Raw genomic sequence first — 17785 nt, forward strand, 5'->3', positions numbered from 1 at the left:
GTATTGACCTTACCGTGATATTATATAGTGTATAGCCTTCCTCAATAAATGGGTTATTTCTAGGGTCAGCAGACTAAAGCACATAAGTCAAAAAACTCTACTTTACAGGAATTAAAAAAAACTATTTAGAATCTTATACATTAACAAACTTAATAATGTTTATTTGAATTATATAAGTCTATAACACTAACTTATTATTAAAATTAAATATTTTAAAGTAAATGTGATTATTTAATCTTTAGATGACTTAAGTTATAAGGAACACAATAATAGTATGAGTTAAGTGAAAAAGATCAACAATTAAGATATATATTATAATAATATAAGTCATAAATATAAATAACAACTCAATGTTTAATTAAAATTCTACTTCTTCATCGAGTTCTAAAATATCTGGATCAGTATTTCGTAAAGTTTCCAACATGGGAAACTTACGTAAAATTCATGGAAAATATCCGGTATTAAAGGGAGCAGCGAAATTAAATCATTTTTTTTCTCGATGGATATGGGTAATGGCTGTATAGATATTATAGGAATATGATCAGGAACACTGGACCCTCTTCTTTTATAGTTAAAGGTAGAAAAAGGCGAATCTATATTCAGGGTGTCTTTATAAGTGAGAATGCCAAATTCTTGCTCATAGCGTAGCCATCTTTTTTCCAGCCATTTAAACTGCCGCCCATCGGTATCTTTATTTCTTAAAACTAAAGCACTTTTGAGGAGGGATGAAAAGTCATAAAAGTCTGTATTTTTCATTTCAACAACCTTAAACTTTTTGCTGCTAGACCGGATCAACTGTATCCAATCATGTGGATGAAATACTTGTAATTCCGTTTTCTTCTTTTTTTTTTCTATGATGCCATGATCGGTATCTACTTCTAAATGGCTATGGCCAGGTATCATAAATTTGTGGTCAATTGTTTTGATAGCTCGATGTTTTTGCAATACCCAAGTAAACATACAACTGACATGGGAATTCCTATTTTGCCCACCGCATGTATCCGAGTAAAAAATTATATGTTTCGTATTATCAGATACGTATGTTTCTAAGTGCTTGTAAATACAAGAAGCGATTTGGTTAGCTCCCCGAGCTGCTACCGCCTCGTGCCACACATAGCAAACAGCTTTACCAGTTTTGTTGTCGTGGACAGTTAAATTGAACGTCCATAATTGCCGTTTATAAAAGGCTACAGAAGAACTTAGAGTTGGTGTTGGCAAACACTGCTGTAAATCAAATGTGTACACCTGTAACGTGTCATCATTCTTGCACATTAGCGTGTCAGCTCGTTTCATGTCATAGGCTTGATCAGCTAGCGTTTTGTGGTTATCATGTTGAAGTATGAGATCTATTTTAACAGATTCCTCTTGACACAACTGTATCTGCATCTTAAACTTATCACAAGTGTAACAAGTATCGACACGCGGTTTTTTAAATGAAAGTCCTAATTTGTGAAATTCCTGACTATAGATTTTGATTGAAGGTGGACTATTCCGATCTTGACAAAATAACTTTAACAAGATGGCAAATACTTCTTTGATGTAGACTTTCTCGTATAGTGACTTTCGTATGACGGAAATGACATGATATGTGTCTTAATTTCTAGGCGTTTTTCGTTTGATATCTTATGCTTAGGAATTGTTTTCCCTCGCATGTCATCAGTTTGAGTACCCCCTATGGATGATCTCCTTTTCATAGCAACTGTCTTTATAAAATTGTCACTTTCATCTAACGTTTTCATTAAACATCCTTGGCAGACAGGTTCACGTTTACCATGCACAGTAAAAAAGTATTTATATGTCTTCATTCTAAGCTTTTGCTTTTCAGGTTCAATAGCTCGTATTTATCTTTAATTTCCATTAAAGACGCCATGTATGCAGATCTTTTTGCATATGACCCCATTTGCCAATATTCTGTAAATATGGCATGCCTATCAGTTAATGGTATACGTTCTTTACATTTCATTCTGTAAACAGGTAGCTCTTTCATAGTGCGATCTGATATACATTTTCCTTTTAATGTTTTGTATGCCTGTCCTAAGTTACGTTTTAATTTTTTTTCTCTTTTTATAGTACGTATACTCTTTTTTGGAGACACATTAGGATTAATTGAAATTTCATCACAAGTACTTGAACTTGATGTGGTTGAAATTCTCGGTAATTCATAACACGGATCTCGTACAGAATCATCACTAGAGAAGTCAAGTACAGGATGGTATGTTAAACTACTGACTTGATCTGATGATGTCGACGGTATAGGATCGTCTACCACTAGGTTCTCTGTGTTCAAAATCGACTGTTGATTTACATTTTCTAAAAAAGGACAAGACAATCATCTATTTATAATGATATAATATTGATATAATTACGTAATTTGCAAATCATAATTTTGAAGATATGTGAAAATATACCTTCATTGCTTTCCAGATGAGTGGATAACGCCATTTCAACTAATTTCTTGCATCTTTGAATATTCATCTTAAATAATTAAAATACTTAAGCACTCACACACAACTAACTAACACAACTAACCAATAAACTGTGCACAATCGACAACATTAGTAAATTAAAACCACTTACCGAAGTATTGTTTACGTTATAAATATTTTTAAGTAACCACTTTCTCTAAAGAAATGTAACATTTTGATGTTCTTTATAACATAAGTCAGACTTCTTACGTTAATAACTTTGTACTTATGGTGTTCCTTAGAACATAAGTCCAGTTATGTTTTTTAGTTCGTTTGATTATATTAGGATTTGATAAGGTTGATACAGAACGCCGCTTGAATACGCCATGAAATACTTGAGTTTGATTTATGTGCTTTAGTCAGATTGTGTGTTGAGCAAAATGTAAACCGATGATGTAATAAAAAATAAACTGAAAATTTTGACTTATGTGCTTTAGTCTGCCGACCCTAGATTTAACACTGAAACAATTTTTTAAATCGAACCAGTATTTTCTGACATTAGCGTGTTCAAACAAACAAACTCTTCAGCTTTATAATATTAAGTATAGATTAAACTTGCTGCAGCGGAGTGGCACTATAAGGAGATGAATCTCAAGAAAATAAACTTTTTCACGAAGCAAGATATTTTATGAAACAAAGGGACGACTTAAAAATAATCTTGAAAAATGTTAACGCCCACAGTCTTTCCTGGCACTATAGTTAATTGCGAGATATTCGAAGCGTTACGTTCAAAGTTCCGGCTTTACAAAAGAAATTTAATTACAAGGGAACCCTTAAATATTTCCTGTTCTCGTGCGGATGAGAACTATTTTGTGATCTATCTAGTAGATTATGGCTACGGGAGCTCATAGATAAATAAATCAACTTGAATCGCATCCTGGGGAAAAAAAGGTTCATCTCGAAGCCACCACAAAAACGACTAGAAATCAGTGTGTTAATTATAGTTTGCAAATTTTAATGTATGCGAGTAACTATTACAGGATATTTCACATAATATTTACAGAATTAAAGAATAAAATAGTATTCGGATTTGATTAAAAATTATATTTGAGTATAATACTACAAAATTGAACTTGCATTTGTAATATACTTAGTTGCCGATTTTATTTTTGAACATTTCTATGAATTTCTTCAAGCCTGGTTCGTTGGCTTTCTTGTAAAATTCTTGTTCGGAACAGCGCTGTAGCCATGAAATTATTTTTGGGTACCTAGACAGAAAACAATATTTTTTAGCATTAATGGTAAAATAAAGTTTCATTATTAGCCTTTTTGATAACTGCCAAAAAATCGGTAATTGGCCTGAGTTGTTTTCATCAATGCTTAAGTATCTAATTTGAGAGATCTTTTAGGTATAAAGACTCACTTCTTTTTGTCAATAGGGACAATTACGTTCATGGAACTGATTGTAGATACACAGCAGATATCGGCTAATGTAACTTGGTCTCCGGCTAGCCAATCGGAAGTCAGGAATTTTTCAACGAATTCGTAGGCTGCCTCCATTTTCTCTAGATTTTCTTGTTTAAAGCTCTTTTCATTGTTGTATAATACCGGTTCCTTTAAATAGAAATTATTCGTGAATTTCGGATTAATAATTTGAATTCGAACAAGGAATAAATGTCGTAATGCAAACTAATGGCAAAATTTGTCAGCTTAGGATTAAATTTTGGATAGATTCATATTTCGTAACGTGTGAATGTGGATTTGATTTGAAAAAGTTGAGGTCTTTCAATTAGACTTTAAAAAAAAGCTCTGATTAGATGATTTAATAATTAGAGGCCATCCATAAAGTACGTCACACGTTAATGGCGAGGGAGGGTATCACCGAAGTGTGACATCGTGTGACAAGGGGCATGGGGGGGTCAATACTTTTGTGACGTCACATGTTAAAATTTAAAATACTAAAACGCAAAGTTTGTATGTGAATTAAAAATTTTAAAAATTTACAAACTTGATCTATATTTATTAATAATTTAGCATTCTCGCTATGCGATAATCTTTCATGCAACGTCATTTAACTTCTAGAGCGGAGCTAGAGTTTATATTTTTCCTCATATAAAGCCGCTAATCAACACAAACAATCGCAAAAAAAACAAGAAATGTTACCTATAGCGAAAATTCGTCCTCAAAGAATTGCGGCTAGACGTGCCCGAGAAATTCTCTGTTTAATGAATGATGACGATGCTTTATGGATGGAAGAGAATGATGTCGACACTAAGGATGTTCCTGACGTTCAAATTCAGAACGAAAATGAAGTGCCTGATTTACCAGTAATAGCTGATATAAAAGAGTGGATCCAAAGTCCATGGACACTCGATAATTAAGTTTTTTATCTTTAATTAATATAATTAATCGTTTATTATTTTCTAACTAGTCGTTTGTTTTTTCGGTTTTATGAAATGTTGGACTTTATGTTGATTTTATTAGATTATTATTTAATAAAAATAAGTAAAAAATGAAAATAGCTGTTTTCTCTCGATTATTTTTAAATACATACATAAATTTAAAAAATGTGTGACGTCACATCAGGAGGGGGGGGTTATAAAAATGTGACAACCTGTGACAAGGAGGGGGGGAGGGGTTTAAAAGTCCTAAAATTCGTGTGACGTACTTTATGGATGGCCCCTTATAGGAAATTAAACTTTAACAAGTTTTAAAAGTTTGTTATTTTATATGAACGATAGATAGATAGATACCACTGAAGAAAACCTATTCAGTAGATGTAAATAATAAATTTCAACGCCAGCACAGGCGTTCCTTGACACAAGTACACCTGGTGTCTTGATCCTTTAGCCCTCAACGGCTTCGGAGATTTTCTTTTATCATAGGCTTTGGGGAAAATATTTTCGTAATAAGCGGGAAGCGTTCTTCTCCTGTTACAGCTTTTTTATTTATTTTCAACAATATCAGCTGAGCTTATGTCCTTGCTATTCGTGGCAATCTGTCAGCTTTGCTTATATATATTGGTGTAATTAAGCTGAGGGTACAGATTAAGTCACAGGTTTCTAAGTTTTACTGGTGGTAGGACGTCGTGTGAGTCCGCGCGCTGTCTATTTCTGCCGTGAAGCAGTAATGCATTTCGGTTTAAAGGGTGGGGCAGCCGCTGTAACTATACTTGAGAGCTTACAACTTATATCTCAAGGTGGGTGGCGCATTTACGCTGTAGATGTCTATGGGCTCCAGTAACCACTAGACACCAGGTGAGCTGTGGTGAGGTCGTCCACACATCTAAGCTATAAAAAAAAACTAAAAATGATCGAAAAAAAGGATGCGTATGTGGTAAATTTAGAATTAAATTACATTGTAACAATTATAACAATTATTAAATTACAAGTGAAAAAATTTAATATTATTAATAAATAAATGCCTTTTAAATTTGTCTTTCATAGTGCGCGGCCGCATTGGCATTAAATAATTTAGAAGCTCCAAATTTAGTGTGATATAGTATCTAACCATAATCGCTCAATCCTGAAGGTTCGATTGTATTTCAATTTTTGCTTACTTACAGCAGTGGCTCGTAATATGGCGAAGAGCACTCCGGTATCAAAATGTAACCTCTGATCAACAATGGCTCTTTGTTTAGGCTCTTTAGGATATAATGTGTCATTTTTAGCATATCTGTTCACCAAATATGTGACTATGGCGTGGCTGAAATAAATATCAAAACGTTTCAATAGGTACTAGGCCTTGCTGTAGGTAGGTCACGCGTTATAGTAGGTCGCGTGTTATAGTAGGTCAAGTGCTGTGGTAGGTTCCGTGTTATAGTGGGCCACGTGTTATAGTAGGTCGAATTTCATAGTCTTCAACGGCCTCAAATGCCTCTTGTCATGTACCAGTAACACTTATACAGAATGGTACACTAACACTTTAATTAATATAAATATATTAACTGCGACCAGAAATTGACAGGTAGGAAGAGTGGTACAAAAATTAGGGGTGTTAACACCAAGGAAGCTATAAATATTATGAAGATACTGAACCACCTTTATCATATCATCATAGAGAGTGCCTTCCATGAACCGTATATAATACAAATTTTGTCGATAGACAGACAATAATGTCTATCGTCTATCTTTATAGAACACAAGATTTTTGACAGATAACCTTGCTTATTTACAAGTTTCGAACAAGTTTCGAATAACAAACAGCATTAAAGCTATTGATCTACCTGGCAATTTCACCCGCTTGGTAGATCTTCATTTTGTTGTTCACCCACAAACTCTGTCTATGATGGCTATCGCAACAAAGATTTTCATTTGTACATGCCGTGACTTACCTGTCCCATATTATGAAATCTCCGTCTATTAACGTGGGAACAGTGTGTTGCGGATTCATCTGTAATAAAATTTGCAATTGTATTTCCGTAAATAAGTAAAGTTCCATTAATTTTACGACTTTTAGGGTTTGGCTTTTTGTAGTTCTTCTTCTTGCTTTCATCACGCTATGCGAGGTCGTCGCACCATGTCCTTTTCCATTCAACTCAATATACGTCATCTCTGAACTCATACGTTTCTTTCGCATATCCCATTTCACACAGTCTATGTACTTTTTTTAACGTTAAGGAAAATTACTTAAATGTTTCATATTCACCGGTACCAATGATAGTCTCCCGGAAACATGCTTATGATGATATAATTTAAAGTTCTTGGTAGCAGAATCCAATCTTTAAATCGCAGAGTGCAGACAGTTACGAAAGAATATACTAACACACTTTTATAAATTAGAATTAGTTACGTGGATGTTTTAGATTTTTTTATATCAAATCACAGTTTTGTTCTTTTTGTTTTACGAGTACTTCACGAAACGAACAGACTTTTTTTACTTTTCTTTCTTTCTTTCTACTTTTCTTTTGATAAGGAGTTTCTATATATAGATATAGAAAGTTTCTATATATTGATAGCAACTCCAATATATGAGACATTAAAATTACGTCCAGATTCGGAATACCATTTAAAATAGTTAACTCTGGGCTACGGCAACCGCTTACGACGTCATCGTCAATAAATTACGCGAAGCGGAAGAATGGATTCACTGTGCTTTGTCTTCTTCAATGACGATCAGCTTTCAATAGGATAGAAAGGGACAAAATACGATGAAGATTAGACAGGTCACTTCTATAGCTTAGTTCTTTTTTTATTATATTAGCAATGGTTGACATAACACTAGTTTTGCTACTAGCCCTCAGAAATTCTTCTTTCAGATGGTCCCTTTCTGGCAGATTCACTTCAATGAGTTCCACGTCATAAATTCCGAGCTCGTGAAGTACCATCTGAACTGATCTGCAAGGAGGACTTGTGTCCTTTTTGTACAGGATGAACACCATAGTCGGAACCTGGATTGGTAAAAATATTAAAATTAGTGGTAATTGCGATTTCGAAGATCAGTTTTTAGTGTTGAGCATCATAATGTTATACAATTAAAAATAAAACCTCTTGTGGGGCCTACTTATTTCTTATCCTATCGCCCTGATAAAGAAAAGATTTTCTATAACCGTATCATCTTCAGTCCTCTATGGCTCTGCCAGGTGGCCGGTGGCGCCTGCTTAACAGCTCGGAGGACAAGAGTCAAGCCGTCGCCCGTGAGGGCGAGTGCCCATGCTTGACACGTGATCCTATCGGGACCGGGTACCGTGCACTTTGCCCATATCGCTTGCAAAGCCAATTGAAACTCCGTCTGGGAGACGTACTTGAGTTCTCTGCTTTCAGCAACCTGCGCCGTCCCCTTGCGAAAACATATTTAGGGGAGACGAAGGCCAGACGAACGACAGCAGGCTAGGGGAATCAAGGGCGAACTGGTAACGGCCTGTAGAGCCGTCCCTACGGGTGACGCTCGATCGAGGCAAGTAGATCGGCTCAAGCAACTCCTTTGCCTGCCCGATGCCACGTGCCCTCACCGTCGTCCTGTACACCTCGCACAGGCGGTCCACCTCGTCGATCCCCAACGTCAACACCGCTGATACGCGCGACGGCTGACGGCGCACTACCGGCGAGAGCTGAGCTGGGTAACCATAGACCAGCTCTCGGTCAGGGAAGCTGGAGCCGGTGGAAGCCATGCCTCCAGTCTCGCAGTGTCGAAAATCGTCCCGATGGTTCGCGTAATGTGTTGGAGATGCAGGTCGTCCTCTTCCTCTTTGGTATTAATAGGATCACTATTTTACTATTACTAGTGGTCGCCCAGTGCTCGAAATTCGACCATAATTAATTCTAAATTATAAACTTGAACATGATTATGGATATATTGTCATATTTCTATAATTATCATTTCTATAATAATCATTGTTCTTTAATCACACACTTTCGCCAAGGCTACACTCTAGACTTAATATTATTAATGACAAACATTATTAATCTATTTTCAATTTGACCACAGACTTAAACAATAAATAAAAGAGTATAAATGCGCGTGTGTCAAATACACGGTAGTGTGTGTATTGTTTTTTTTATTGATTTAATGTATAATATATTTTATGCATATTTTTAAAAATAATTAGCATTCTACACTTCTCTTCTATATTCTCTATAAGTGTGGAAAATTTCAAACTCCTTGTACGCGCAATTTTCTAAAAAGTTTTTGCTTCACCGTATTAATATATAGATAAAATTCTGACAAACACGTCTTTTATTCAGAAATAGCAAATGATATTTGTCTCTTCAACGACTGCTCCTTTTTGATATTCAAATTATAATTTAGAACGTCCTTGCCAATAACTATTGTTTCGCCAAATAAAAGTTCGGATCAATTACAGAAACGTGGTTTAAATTATCACCATAATTATGATATATTTTAAAACAATGTGTCAAAATTCACACGCAAAAAAGACTATAAAACTTACGAGACTGTTGTCTTCTTTCGTTACGGTCTGACTGTTTAAAATAAAAGCAAATTGATTACGAATGGAAATGTCAGCGTAAAGTGGACGTAATCGGTAAGGAGTATTGCATAACCGCTACGTATGAAGATCGCTAAGTTTTAGTCGGAAAAAATGGCTGATAAGCCCGTGCTCGCCCACCTGTTCTATCCTGGTGAAACTGGAAAAGTCTCTGGGACACTAATGATACTTCCTATAAAAAAATCTGAAAGAATTCCCGGACACTTTTTTTCGTCTGGGACGGCATAGAACTATAGCCCGGTCATCGTCCTCGTTGAACCCGTCGCTTGCGACGAAGGGCTCGACGAGTAAATTAACCCACAAACACAGCCCACTGAGTTTCTCGCCGGATCTTCTCAGTGGGTCGCGTTTCCGATCCGGTGGTAGATTCTGCGAAGCACGGCTCTTGCTAGGGTTCGTCTTAGCAACGTCGTCAGGTTTGAGCCCCGTGAGCTTCACTTACTAGTTAACGTTACGCTGAAATACTCCACTTAAATCTCCCGTCATTTCACCCGCGCGTTTGTTTGAACATTTTGCCGGTAGAACACGGAAATTTGCATAGCATTTTGTCTGCTAGCCGGTGTACTGATCATAAAGCGTATTCTGACTCTGCAAAGTCATCTTTCTGCTGGATGCAATCATGGGTATAAGTAATCGCTAGCTATAGTTTATAATTTCTATTCTTCATTGAAATACACCTTAAGAAATATTGAGAGACAGAAAATACCGGTTCTCGTGCTCAAAACGGAATATTAATGATGTTGTTTTGAATGCTTATAATATTTTAAACCTGTTTCTATTATTATTTACCTTGAGATTACTAGAGAGATACAGCCAAGCTACGCTGTGACCGTCTACAAAATTATCTAGAATATACATTTTTGTTGAAACAGCTCGAGAGCTTTGTGTATTTTTTTTATTGCTTAGATGGTTGGACGAACTTACGGCCCATCTGCTTTTAAGTGCTTAGGGAGCCCATAGACGTTAGAAACGTAAATACCGCCACCCACCTTGAAACATGAGTTCTGAGTCTCAACTTTTACAGTACAACGGCTGTCCCACCCTTCAAACCGAAACCCAACACCGCTTCACAGGGGAAATAGGCAGGTTAGTGGATATTTACTTCATCGATGCCTCTGAGCTCCGCTAACTACTTAACAACCGATGTGCGATAAGGACGTTCACCTACCTATATAGGCAGTTAAAAAAAACATATTTAATAATTTATTACATATACGAGTATAGACTAACTGAAAAAAAGAGGAGAGAGTAAAAGAACCAACTGAATTTTATGTTTCGCAGGAATGTTCCTAATGTTTAATTGTATTTTTGCCCGTACTTGTAAAAGACCAAATTTTAATGTCTGTACAAGAAAACCAAAAAATAAAACGATCCACTTGATAATTTAGGAGGTTTTATTTTTGAATATCTCTCGGAATTGCAGAAGTCCTGGCTCGTTGGCTTTTTTGTAGATCGGCAGTTGAGAGGAACGGTCTAACCACGAAGCTAATTTAGGATATCTGAAAATGAAAAGAAAAAACCGTTACTGTAATCAAAGAGACTTTTTTTATTACTTAGATGGATGGACGAGTACACATCCCACCTGGTGTTAAGTGGTTACTGGAGCCCATAGACATCTACAACGTAAATGCACCACCCGCCTTGAGATATAAGTACTAAGGTCGCAGTATTGTTACAACGGCTGCCCCACCCTTCAAAGCGAAACGCATTACTGCTTTACAACAGAAATAGGCAGGGTGACGGTACCTACCCGTGCGGACTCACAAGAAGTCCTGCCACCAGTAAATAGTAGCAGTAACCACCAGAAGTGATAATTAGTTACTGGAGGCTATAGATACCAGTGTGTGAGCCATAATAAGTATCGAATATAGTTGATATTAAAGAGCAAAACTTACAAGCTTCCGTCAATTGGAACCATCTCGTTCAACGTGCTGATGGAAGTAACGCAGCAAATGTCGGCCAAGGAGAACTCATCACCGGCAATCCAATCTGAAGAGAGAATCTTCTCTGTGAAGTCATAGGCCGATTTGATCTTGGCCAAGTTCTCTGGTCGTATTTCTTTCTCGCCGCGGAAGATAATCAATTCCTAGAAGGAGAATAAAGTTCTCATTGAGAAAACAAGTCTTTTGCGATGCTCTCTGTTTTCATCGCTAATCTTTTGTGAGGAGTTTTTTTTTTTCTACCTATACTCATAGCCTTGAGAGGCTATTTCAGCTTCACCCTAAAGTTTGTAGGTGAGCTAACGGGGCTGAAGCCGGAGAGTTGCAACGCGACCCACTGACTTCTCAGTGGGTCGCGTTGTTGAGAAACTCAGTGAACTGTGTCTATGGGGTGAGGAGAATGATGTGAGTAAATTAGCCTTGGAGAACACTACAGAAACCGTAAATGGATTTGATCACCAAAAAATATTGCTCTTTCAACATTCAAAGTAATAGTTTAGGAATATTCTAGCTAAAGAGTCTTATGGCGTAGTTTATTTATTTTAAGCAAAGCGTTTGTTTTTTCCTCTTTTTGCTATAACTTATTTCATTGACACCTTAGTTGTATAATGAAAAGACCAAAAAATTGTCTAAAAAGTTTGTTACTACCTACCAACGGACGAACCAAGGATTGAATAATGTTTTTAATTACTAATGTTCGTGTGTAAAAGGACTATTAAACTTTATATACATATGACAATATATTATGTTATATGTTTTAAAATTCTAAAACAAATTCGAAATGTTATTGCCAAAAAATTGTTCTATTACCAAACGCCAAATCTATTGTTGCATTGCAAAGAATACTTTGTATACAGTCTTGGGTAAAGTCGAGTATTCCTGATATTTTAAATAGTGCTATTGTATTAAGAGTCATTAGATCCAACTCACCAGTACTTATAATACTATATGTTTTCTTATTCGAGTAAGAAAACCGAATCTTAAAAACTCTGCTTTTCTACCATTTCTTTTTTTAATTATTGCCCTTGTAGGCAGACGAGCATATGGTCCACTTGATGGTGAGTGGTTACCGTCGCCCATGGACGTCAGCAATGCCAGGGACAGATCCAAGCAACTGCCTATCGTAGATCCTATCCATAATAATCCAAAATACATCCTGTCCAAGACATAATAAGTTGAAGAAGATAATTACGGCAACACCACGTAGAGCAGGAAACAGTATACCGCTATCAAAGTGCAAACGCTGGTCGATTAACGCTCTTTTCTTGGGCTCGTTTGGGTAGAGAGAGTCATCAGCTCCGTATACGCTGATCAAATAACCGGATATAGCGTGGCTGAAAAAGTCATCAAAACGATCATCGACATTTTCTGGCAGATCAGGAAAAGATTAAAGACCATTGCATCTTTCGTCACCTAGATGAAATTGATATGCCCTAACTAAAACCTTTTAAAGAAATAGTGGGTTTCCAGAGACCATTTCATCCTCTCACTTTCATGCTCTAAAATGAGCTCCTCACAACGGTACTTCGTCAACTCATTTCATGTCATAATATGAGCTCATGTCTCTTTGTAATTTGCTCATGTAATTTTGGCCTTGAATTATTTGTGGAAGTCCAGAGAAAGTTTAAAAGATAGATAAAGATGAAAATACTCGGAATTAAATAAAAATAACAATTTTATTTTTCCTTTGATGTGTCCCGCGTCGGATGCATTCCTTTTGTTTGTTTTAAGTTTATTTTATACAAATGTTTAGGTCTTTTATTTATCGATTGAGGCACTGCGAAGTCTGCTGGGTCAGCTAGTAAAAAAATAAATAAAAACTGAAGACCATATTATTATAGTTAATCTAACAAAGTGACTGGTATGGTGACAGTTACTCAGTTAACATTATTTACTTATTTATTGTATTAGTTCTTTTATTTATTTTAATTTTATATTAGTAGTTGACAATTTTAATTATTTTTATTTGGTTTCATTTTTGTTTGTTTTTGTTTTTAGTCATTCTGATAAATTATAATTTTAATTTTATTGTATTTTGATTTAGATGTTATGTAATTGTATTAAATTGTATTTATTATTATGTAATTGATATTAAAGAGCAAAACTTACAAGCTTCCGTCAATTGGAACCATCTCGTTCAACGTGCTGATGGAAGTAACGCAGCAAATGTCGGCCAAGGAGAACTCATCACCGGCAATCCAATCTGAAGAGAGAATCTTCTCTGTGAAGTCATAGGCCGATTTGATCTTGGCCAAGTTCTCTGGTCGTATTTCTTTCTCGCCGCGGAAGATAATCAATTCCTAGAAGGAGAATAAAGTTCTCATTGAGAAAACAAGTCTTTTGCGATGCTCTCTGTTTTCATCGCTAATCTTTTGTGAGGAGTTTTTTTTTTTCTACCTATACTCATAGCCTTGAGAGGCTATTTCAGCTTCACCCTAAAGTTTGTAGGTGAGCTAACGGGGCTGAAGCCGGAGAGTTGCAACGCGACCCACTGACTTCTCAGTGGGTCGCGTTGTTGAGAAACTCAGTGAACTGTGTCTATGGGGTGAGGAGAATGATGTGAGTAAATTAGCCTTGGAGAACACTACAGAAACCGTAAATGGATTTGATCACCAAAAAATATTGCTCTTTCAACATTCAAAGTAATAGTTTAGGAATATTCTAGCTAAAGAGTCTTATGGCGTAGTTTATTTATTTTAAGCAAAGCGTTTGTTTTTTCCTCTTTTTGCTATAACTTATTTCATTGACACCTTAGTTGTATAATGAAAAGACCAAAAAATTGTCTAAAAAGTTTGTTACTACCTACCAACGGACGAACCAAGGATTGAATAATGTTTTTAATTACTAATGTTCGTGTGTAAAAGGACTATTAAACTTTATATACATATGACAATATATTATGTTATATGTTTTAAAATTCTAAAACAAATTCGAAATGTTATTGCCAAAAAATTGTTCTATTACCAAACGCCAAATCTATTGTTGCATTGCAAAGAATACTTTGTATACAGTCTTGGGTAAAGTCGAGTATTCCTGATATTTTAAATAGTGCTATTGTATTAAGAGTCATTAGATCCAACTCACCAGTACTTATAATACTATATGTTTTCTTATTCGAGTAAGAAAACCGAATCTTAAAAACTCTGCTTTTCTACCATTTCTTTTTTTAATTATTGCCCTTGTAGGCAGACGAGCATATGGTCCACTTGATGGTGAGTGGTTACCGTCGCCCATGGACGTCAGCAATGCCAGGGACAGATCCAAGCAACTGCCTATCGTAGATCCTATCCATAATAATCCAAAATACATCCTGTCCAAGACATAATAAGTTGAAGAAGATAATTACGGCAACACCACGTAGAGCAGGAAACAGTATACCGCTATCAAAGTGCAAACGCTGGTCGATTAACGCTCTTTTCTTGGGCTCGTTTGGGTAGAGAGAGTCATCAGCTCCGTATACGCTGATCAAATAACCGGATATAGCGTGGCTGAAAAAGTCATCAAAACGATCATCGACATTTTCTGGCAGATCAGGAAAAGATTAAAGACCATTGCATCTTTCGTCACCTAGATGAAATTGATATGCCCTAACTAAAACCTTTTAAAGAAATAGTGGGTTTCCAGAGACCATTTCATCCTCTCACTTTCATGCTCTAAAATGAGCTCCTCACAACGGTACTTCGTCAACTCATTTCATGTCATAATATGAGCTCATGTCTCTTTGTAATTTGCTCATGTAATTTTGGCCTTGAATTATTTGTGGAAGTCCAGAGAAAGTTTAAAAGATAGATAAAGATGAAAATACTCGGAATTAAATAAAAATAACAATTTTATTTTTCCTTTGATGTGTCCCGCGTCGGATGCATTCCTTTTGTTTGTTTTAAGTTTATTTTATACAAATGTTTAGGTCTTTTATTTATCGATTGAGGCACTGCGAAGTCTGCTGGGTCAGCTAGTAAAAAAATAAATAAAAACTGAAGACCATATTATTATAGTTAATCTAACAAAGTGACTGGTATGGTGACAGTTACTCAGTTAACATTATTTACTTATTTATTGTATTAGTTCTTTTATTTATTTTAATTTTATATTAGTAGTTGACAATTTTAATTATTTTTATTTGGTTTCATTTTTGTTTGTTTTTGTTTTTAGTCATTCTGATAAATTATAATTTTAATTTTATTGTATTTTGATTTAGATGTTATGTAATTGTATGTGACATTTTATGGGCTTAAGTTGCCTGAAATAAACGCATTTCATTTCATTAATTTCATAGCCGTACTTCTTTGGTTATAAATGCATGAAAAAATGTGAATGAAAATATAGCTACCTGTCCCAAATCAAGAAATCGTCGTCTTTCAACAAAGGAATTGTATGTTGCGGGTTCATCTGGAACAAATGAGCGTAACCAAATTAGTATATAGTATAGGAAAGGTACCGTGTACCTTCATAGAGGACTGGTAATTGCTTCAGCGCCAATAAATCCAGATGCTTTGGCGATTGCAGCCATAACCCAAGCTAATTAGGTTAGCATTAGATTAGCAAGCTAATTAGATTAGCATAATCAAGTGGGTGGCGCATTTACGTTGTAGATGTCTATGGGCTCCAGTAACCACTTAACATCAGGTGGGCTGTGAGCTCGTCCATCGATCTAAGCAATAAAAAATAATAAAAAAAATAATAATTAAAAGTTAGTGAATCCAATCGCGTTCAAAGACTTCAAGCTAAGATTTTCTTTTGAGCGAAAATACACACGAGAAAACATGTACACTGTAATGTATTCGCAAAAATATTGACTAGAGTTGAGTCTCTAACCTCTAGAATATTAGAGTCTAAATCGACAAGGCAATGATAAGTAAAATCTGATTTATTCCAATCATAACAGTCCAAAATTTAATGTTTATTACTTGGAATACGGAATGGATTTTGTCATGTGGTACCTTTAGAAATTCCTCTTTCAAATGCGATCCTTCAAGCAGGTTCACATCGACGTACTCCACGTCCCTTATCTTTAAAGCTTCAATCACCATGTAGACGGAACGCACGGGCGGACTGGCGTCCAACTTATAAAGAGTAAGCACCATTTTATGTTTCTGTGAAACAAAAAGTTTTGACGGCTATTTATATTTAGATTTTTTATATTCTATAATCAAATTTATTTTCAGAGTATGCACTCTTCATCAAATATAGTGTGGTGTGTAAATAGCCTCACGATGGGAGTGCGTGAACTTGGGGCATAGCTTAAATCAATGTAAAACTTATGATTGACTGGTGGTCTTCAAATATTCAATGACCAACTAAAATATCTTTAGAGCGCCTTACTGCAGAAGTTCACATTATTAGATGGTTCACATTATTAGAAGTTCATATTGCTTAGATGGGTAGACGAGCTCACCACCCACCTGGCGTTAAAAGGTTACTGGAGCCCATAGAAATCTACAACTTAAATGCGCCACCCGCCTTGAGATATGAGTTCTAAGGTCTCAGTATAGTTATAACGGCTGCCCCACCCTTCAAAGCGAAACGCATTACTGCTTCACGGCTGAAAATAGGCAGTGTGGTGGTTTGGTGGTAAGTAGCTACCCGTGAGCTCCCAAGAGGTCCTCCCACCAGTAATTAATTACAATTAAGTACAATTTTTAATAAATGAATGTGATTATAATAATATGTGTTATGAGTATTTTGTAAATTGACACTGAAGCCTGTACAATACTCTATTGCCGTCACCGAAGGTAGACCCTCCAATATCAGTTCTTTGTTATATAGATTGGCGGTTTCCCGATTTAGTTGGACCGATCCTATGTCTTACCGGGGATTTCATTAAAAGCGACTAAGGAACTTCTTCTGGCTACGATTTTATGACAAGGATAGAATTCCCAAGGAGTATTGATGTCAGGCAGGTGACCCGTTGCAAAACTCATGCCAAATCCTACTGCAGCGTCATAAAAGGATATATTGCACCGACCCTAGATTATGTGGAACAAGGGCAAGATGAAGAAAAAGAAAATATTTGTTGTGTGTAAAAAACAAAAGTTTGAAAAATAAAAGGTTTAATGGAGCTCACGAGGGATGCGTTAGATGAATGCATAATCTTCTGAACTTAAGTTCCCTTGAAGAAATGAGACAGAGCGAAATACTGGCGCATCCAAGTTTATATCATTAATATCACAACACATACATACCGACGGAGGAAAGCGAAATTGTCGTAACCTAAAAAACTCAACTTTACACCAGAGCCTTATATAATATACTAAACGACCCGCCCTCGCTTCGCTTCGGAAACTGTAATTTACTATCGATTTCTCCAATATTTAATGGATGTTATTATACATATAAACATTCCTCTTCAATCACTCTATCTATTAAAAAAAACCGCATCAAAATCCGTTGCGTAGTTTTAAAGATTTAAGCATACCTAGGGATATAGGGACAGAGAACGCGACTTTGTTTTATACTATGTAGTGATATAATATTATATGGTACAAAGTGATTTA

At 35.9% G+C, this 17785-nt stretch overlaps 2 protein-coding genes across 2 annotated transcripts; both read right to left on the bottom strand.

Moving 5' to 3' along the window:
• Positions 1-3488: 3488 nt before the first annotated feature.
• Positions 3489-7785, bottom strand: GSTe4 (glutathione S-transferase epsilon 4). Its single transcript, NM_001114988.1, is given in 5 exon segments — positions 3489-3673; positions 3829-4019; positions 5969-6110; positions 6739-6797; positions 7642-7785. Coding segments are annotated over 5 exon segments (654 nt in total). The 3' UTR covers positions 3489-3555.
• A 2950-nt stretch (positions 7786-10735) lies between these two features.
• On the bottom strand, positions 10736-16375 carry GSTe5 (glutathione S-transferase epsilon 5). Its single transcript, NM_001114992.1, has 5 exons — positions 16232-16375; positions 15622-15680; positions 14599-14779; positions 13401-13591; positions 10736-10850 (listed from the first exon to the last, which is right to left on the bottom strand). The coding sequence occupies exons 1-5, from the start codon at positions 16373-16375 to the stop codon at positions 10736-10738; spliced, it is 690 nt and encodes a 229-aa protein (NP_001108464.1).
• Positions 16376-17785: the final 1410 nt, after the last annotated feature.

The sequence above is a fragment of the Bombyx mori genome, chromosome 7 (genome assembly GCF_030269925.1).
Source record: "Bombyx mori chromosome 7, ASM3026992v2".
Taxonomy (NCBI): Eukaryota; Metazoa; Arthropoda; class Insecta; order Lepidoptera; family Bombycidae; genus Bombyx; species Bombyx mori.

What these genes read in the sequence shown, in the direction of transcription:
- GSTe5 (NM_001114992.1), bottom strand. Translation starts at nt 16,375, where the DNA reads ATGGTGCTTACTCTTTATAAGTTGGACGCCAGTCCGCCCGTGCGTTCC. An exon ending in GATTTCTTGATTTGGGACAG is followed by an intron (nt 14,780 to 15,621) that starts GTAGCTATATTT and finishes TGACTTTTTCAG; the next exon opens with CCACGCTATATCCGGTTATT. An exon ending in GTTCCAATTGACGGAAGCTT is followed by an intron (nt 10,851 to 13,400) that starts GTAAGTTTTGCT and finishes TTTCATTTTCAG; the next exon opens with ATATCCTAAATTAGCTTCGT.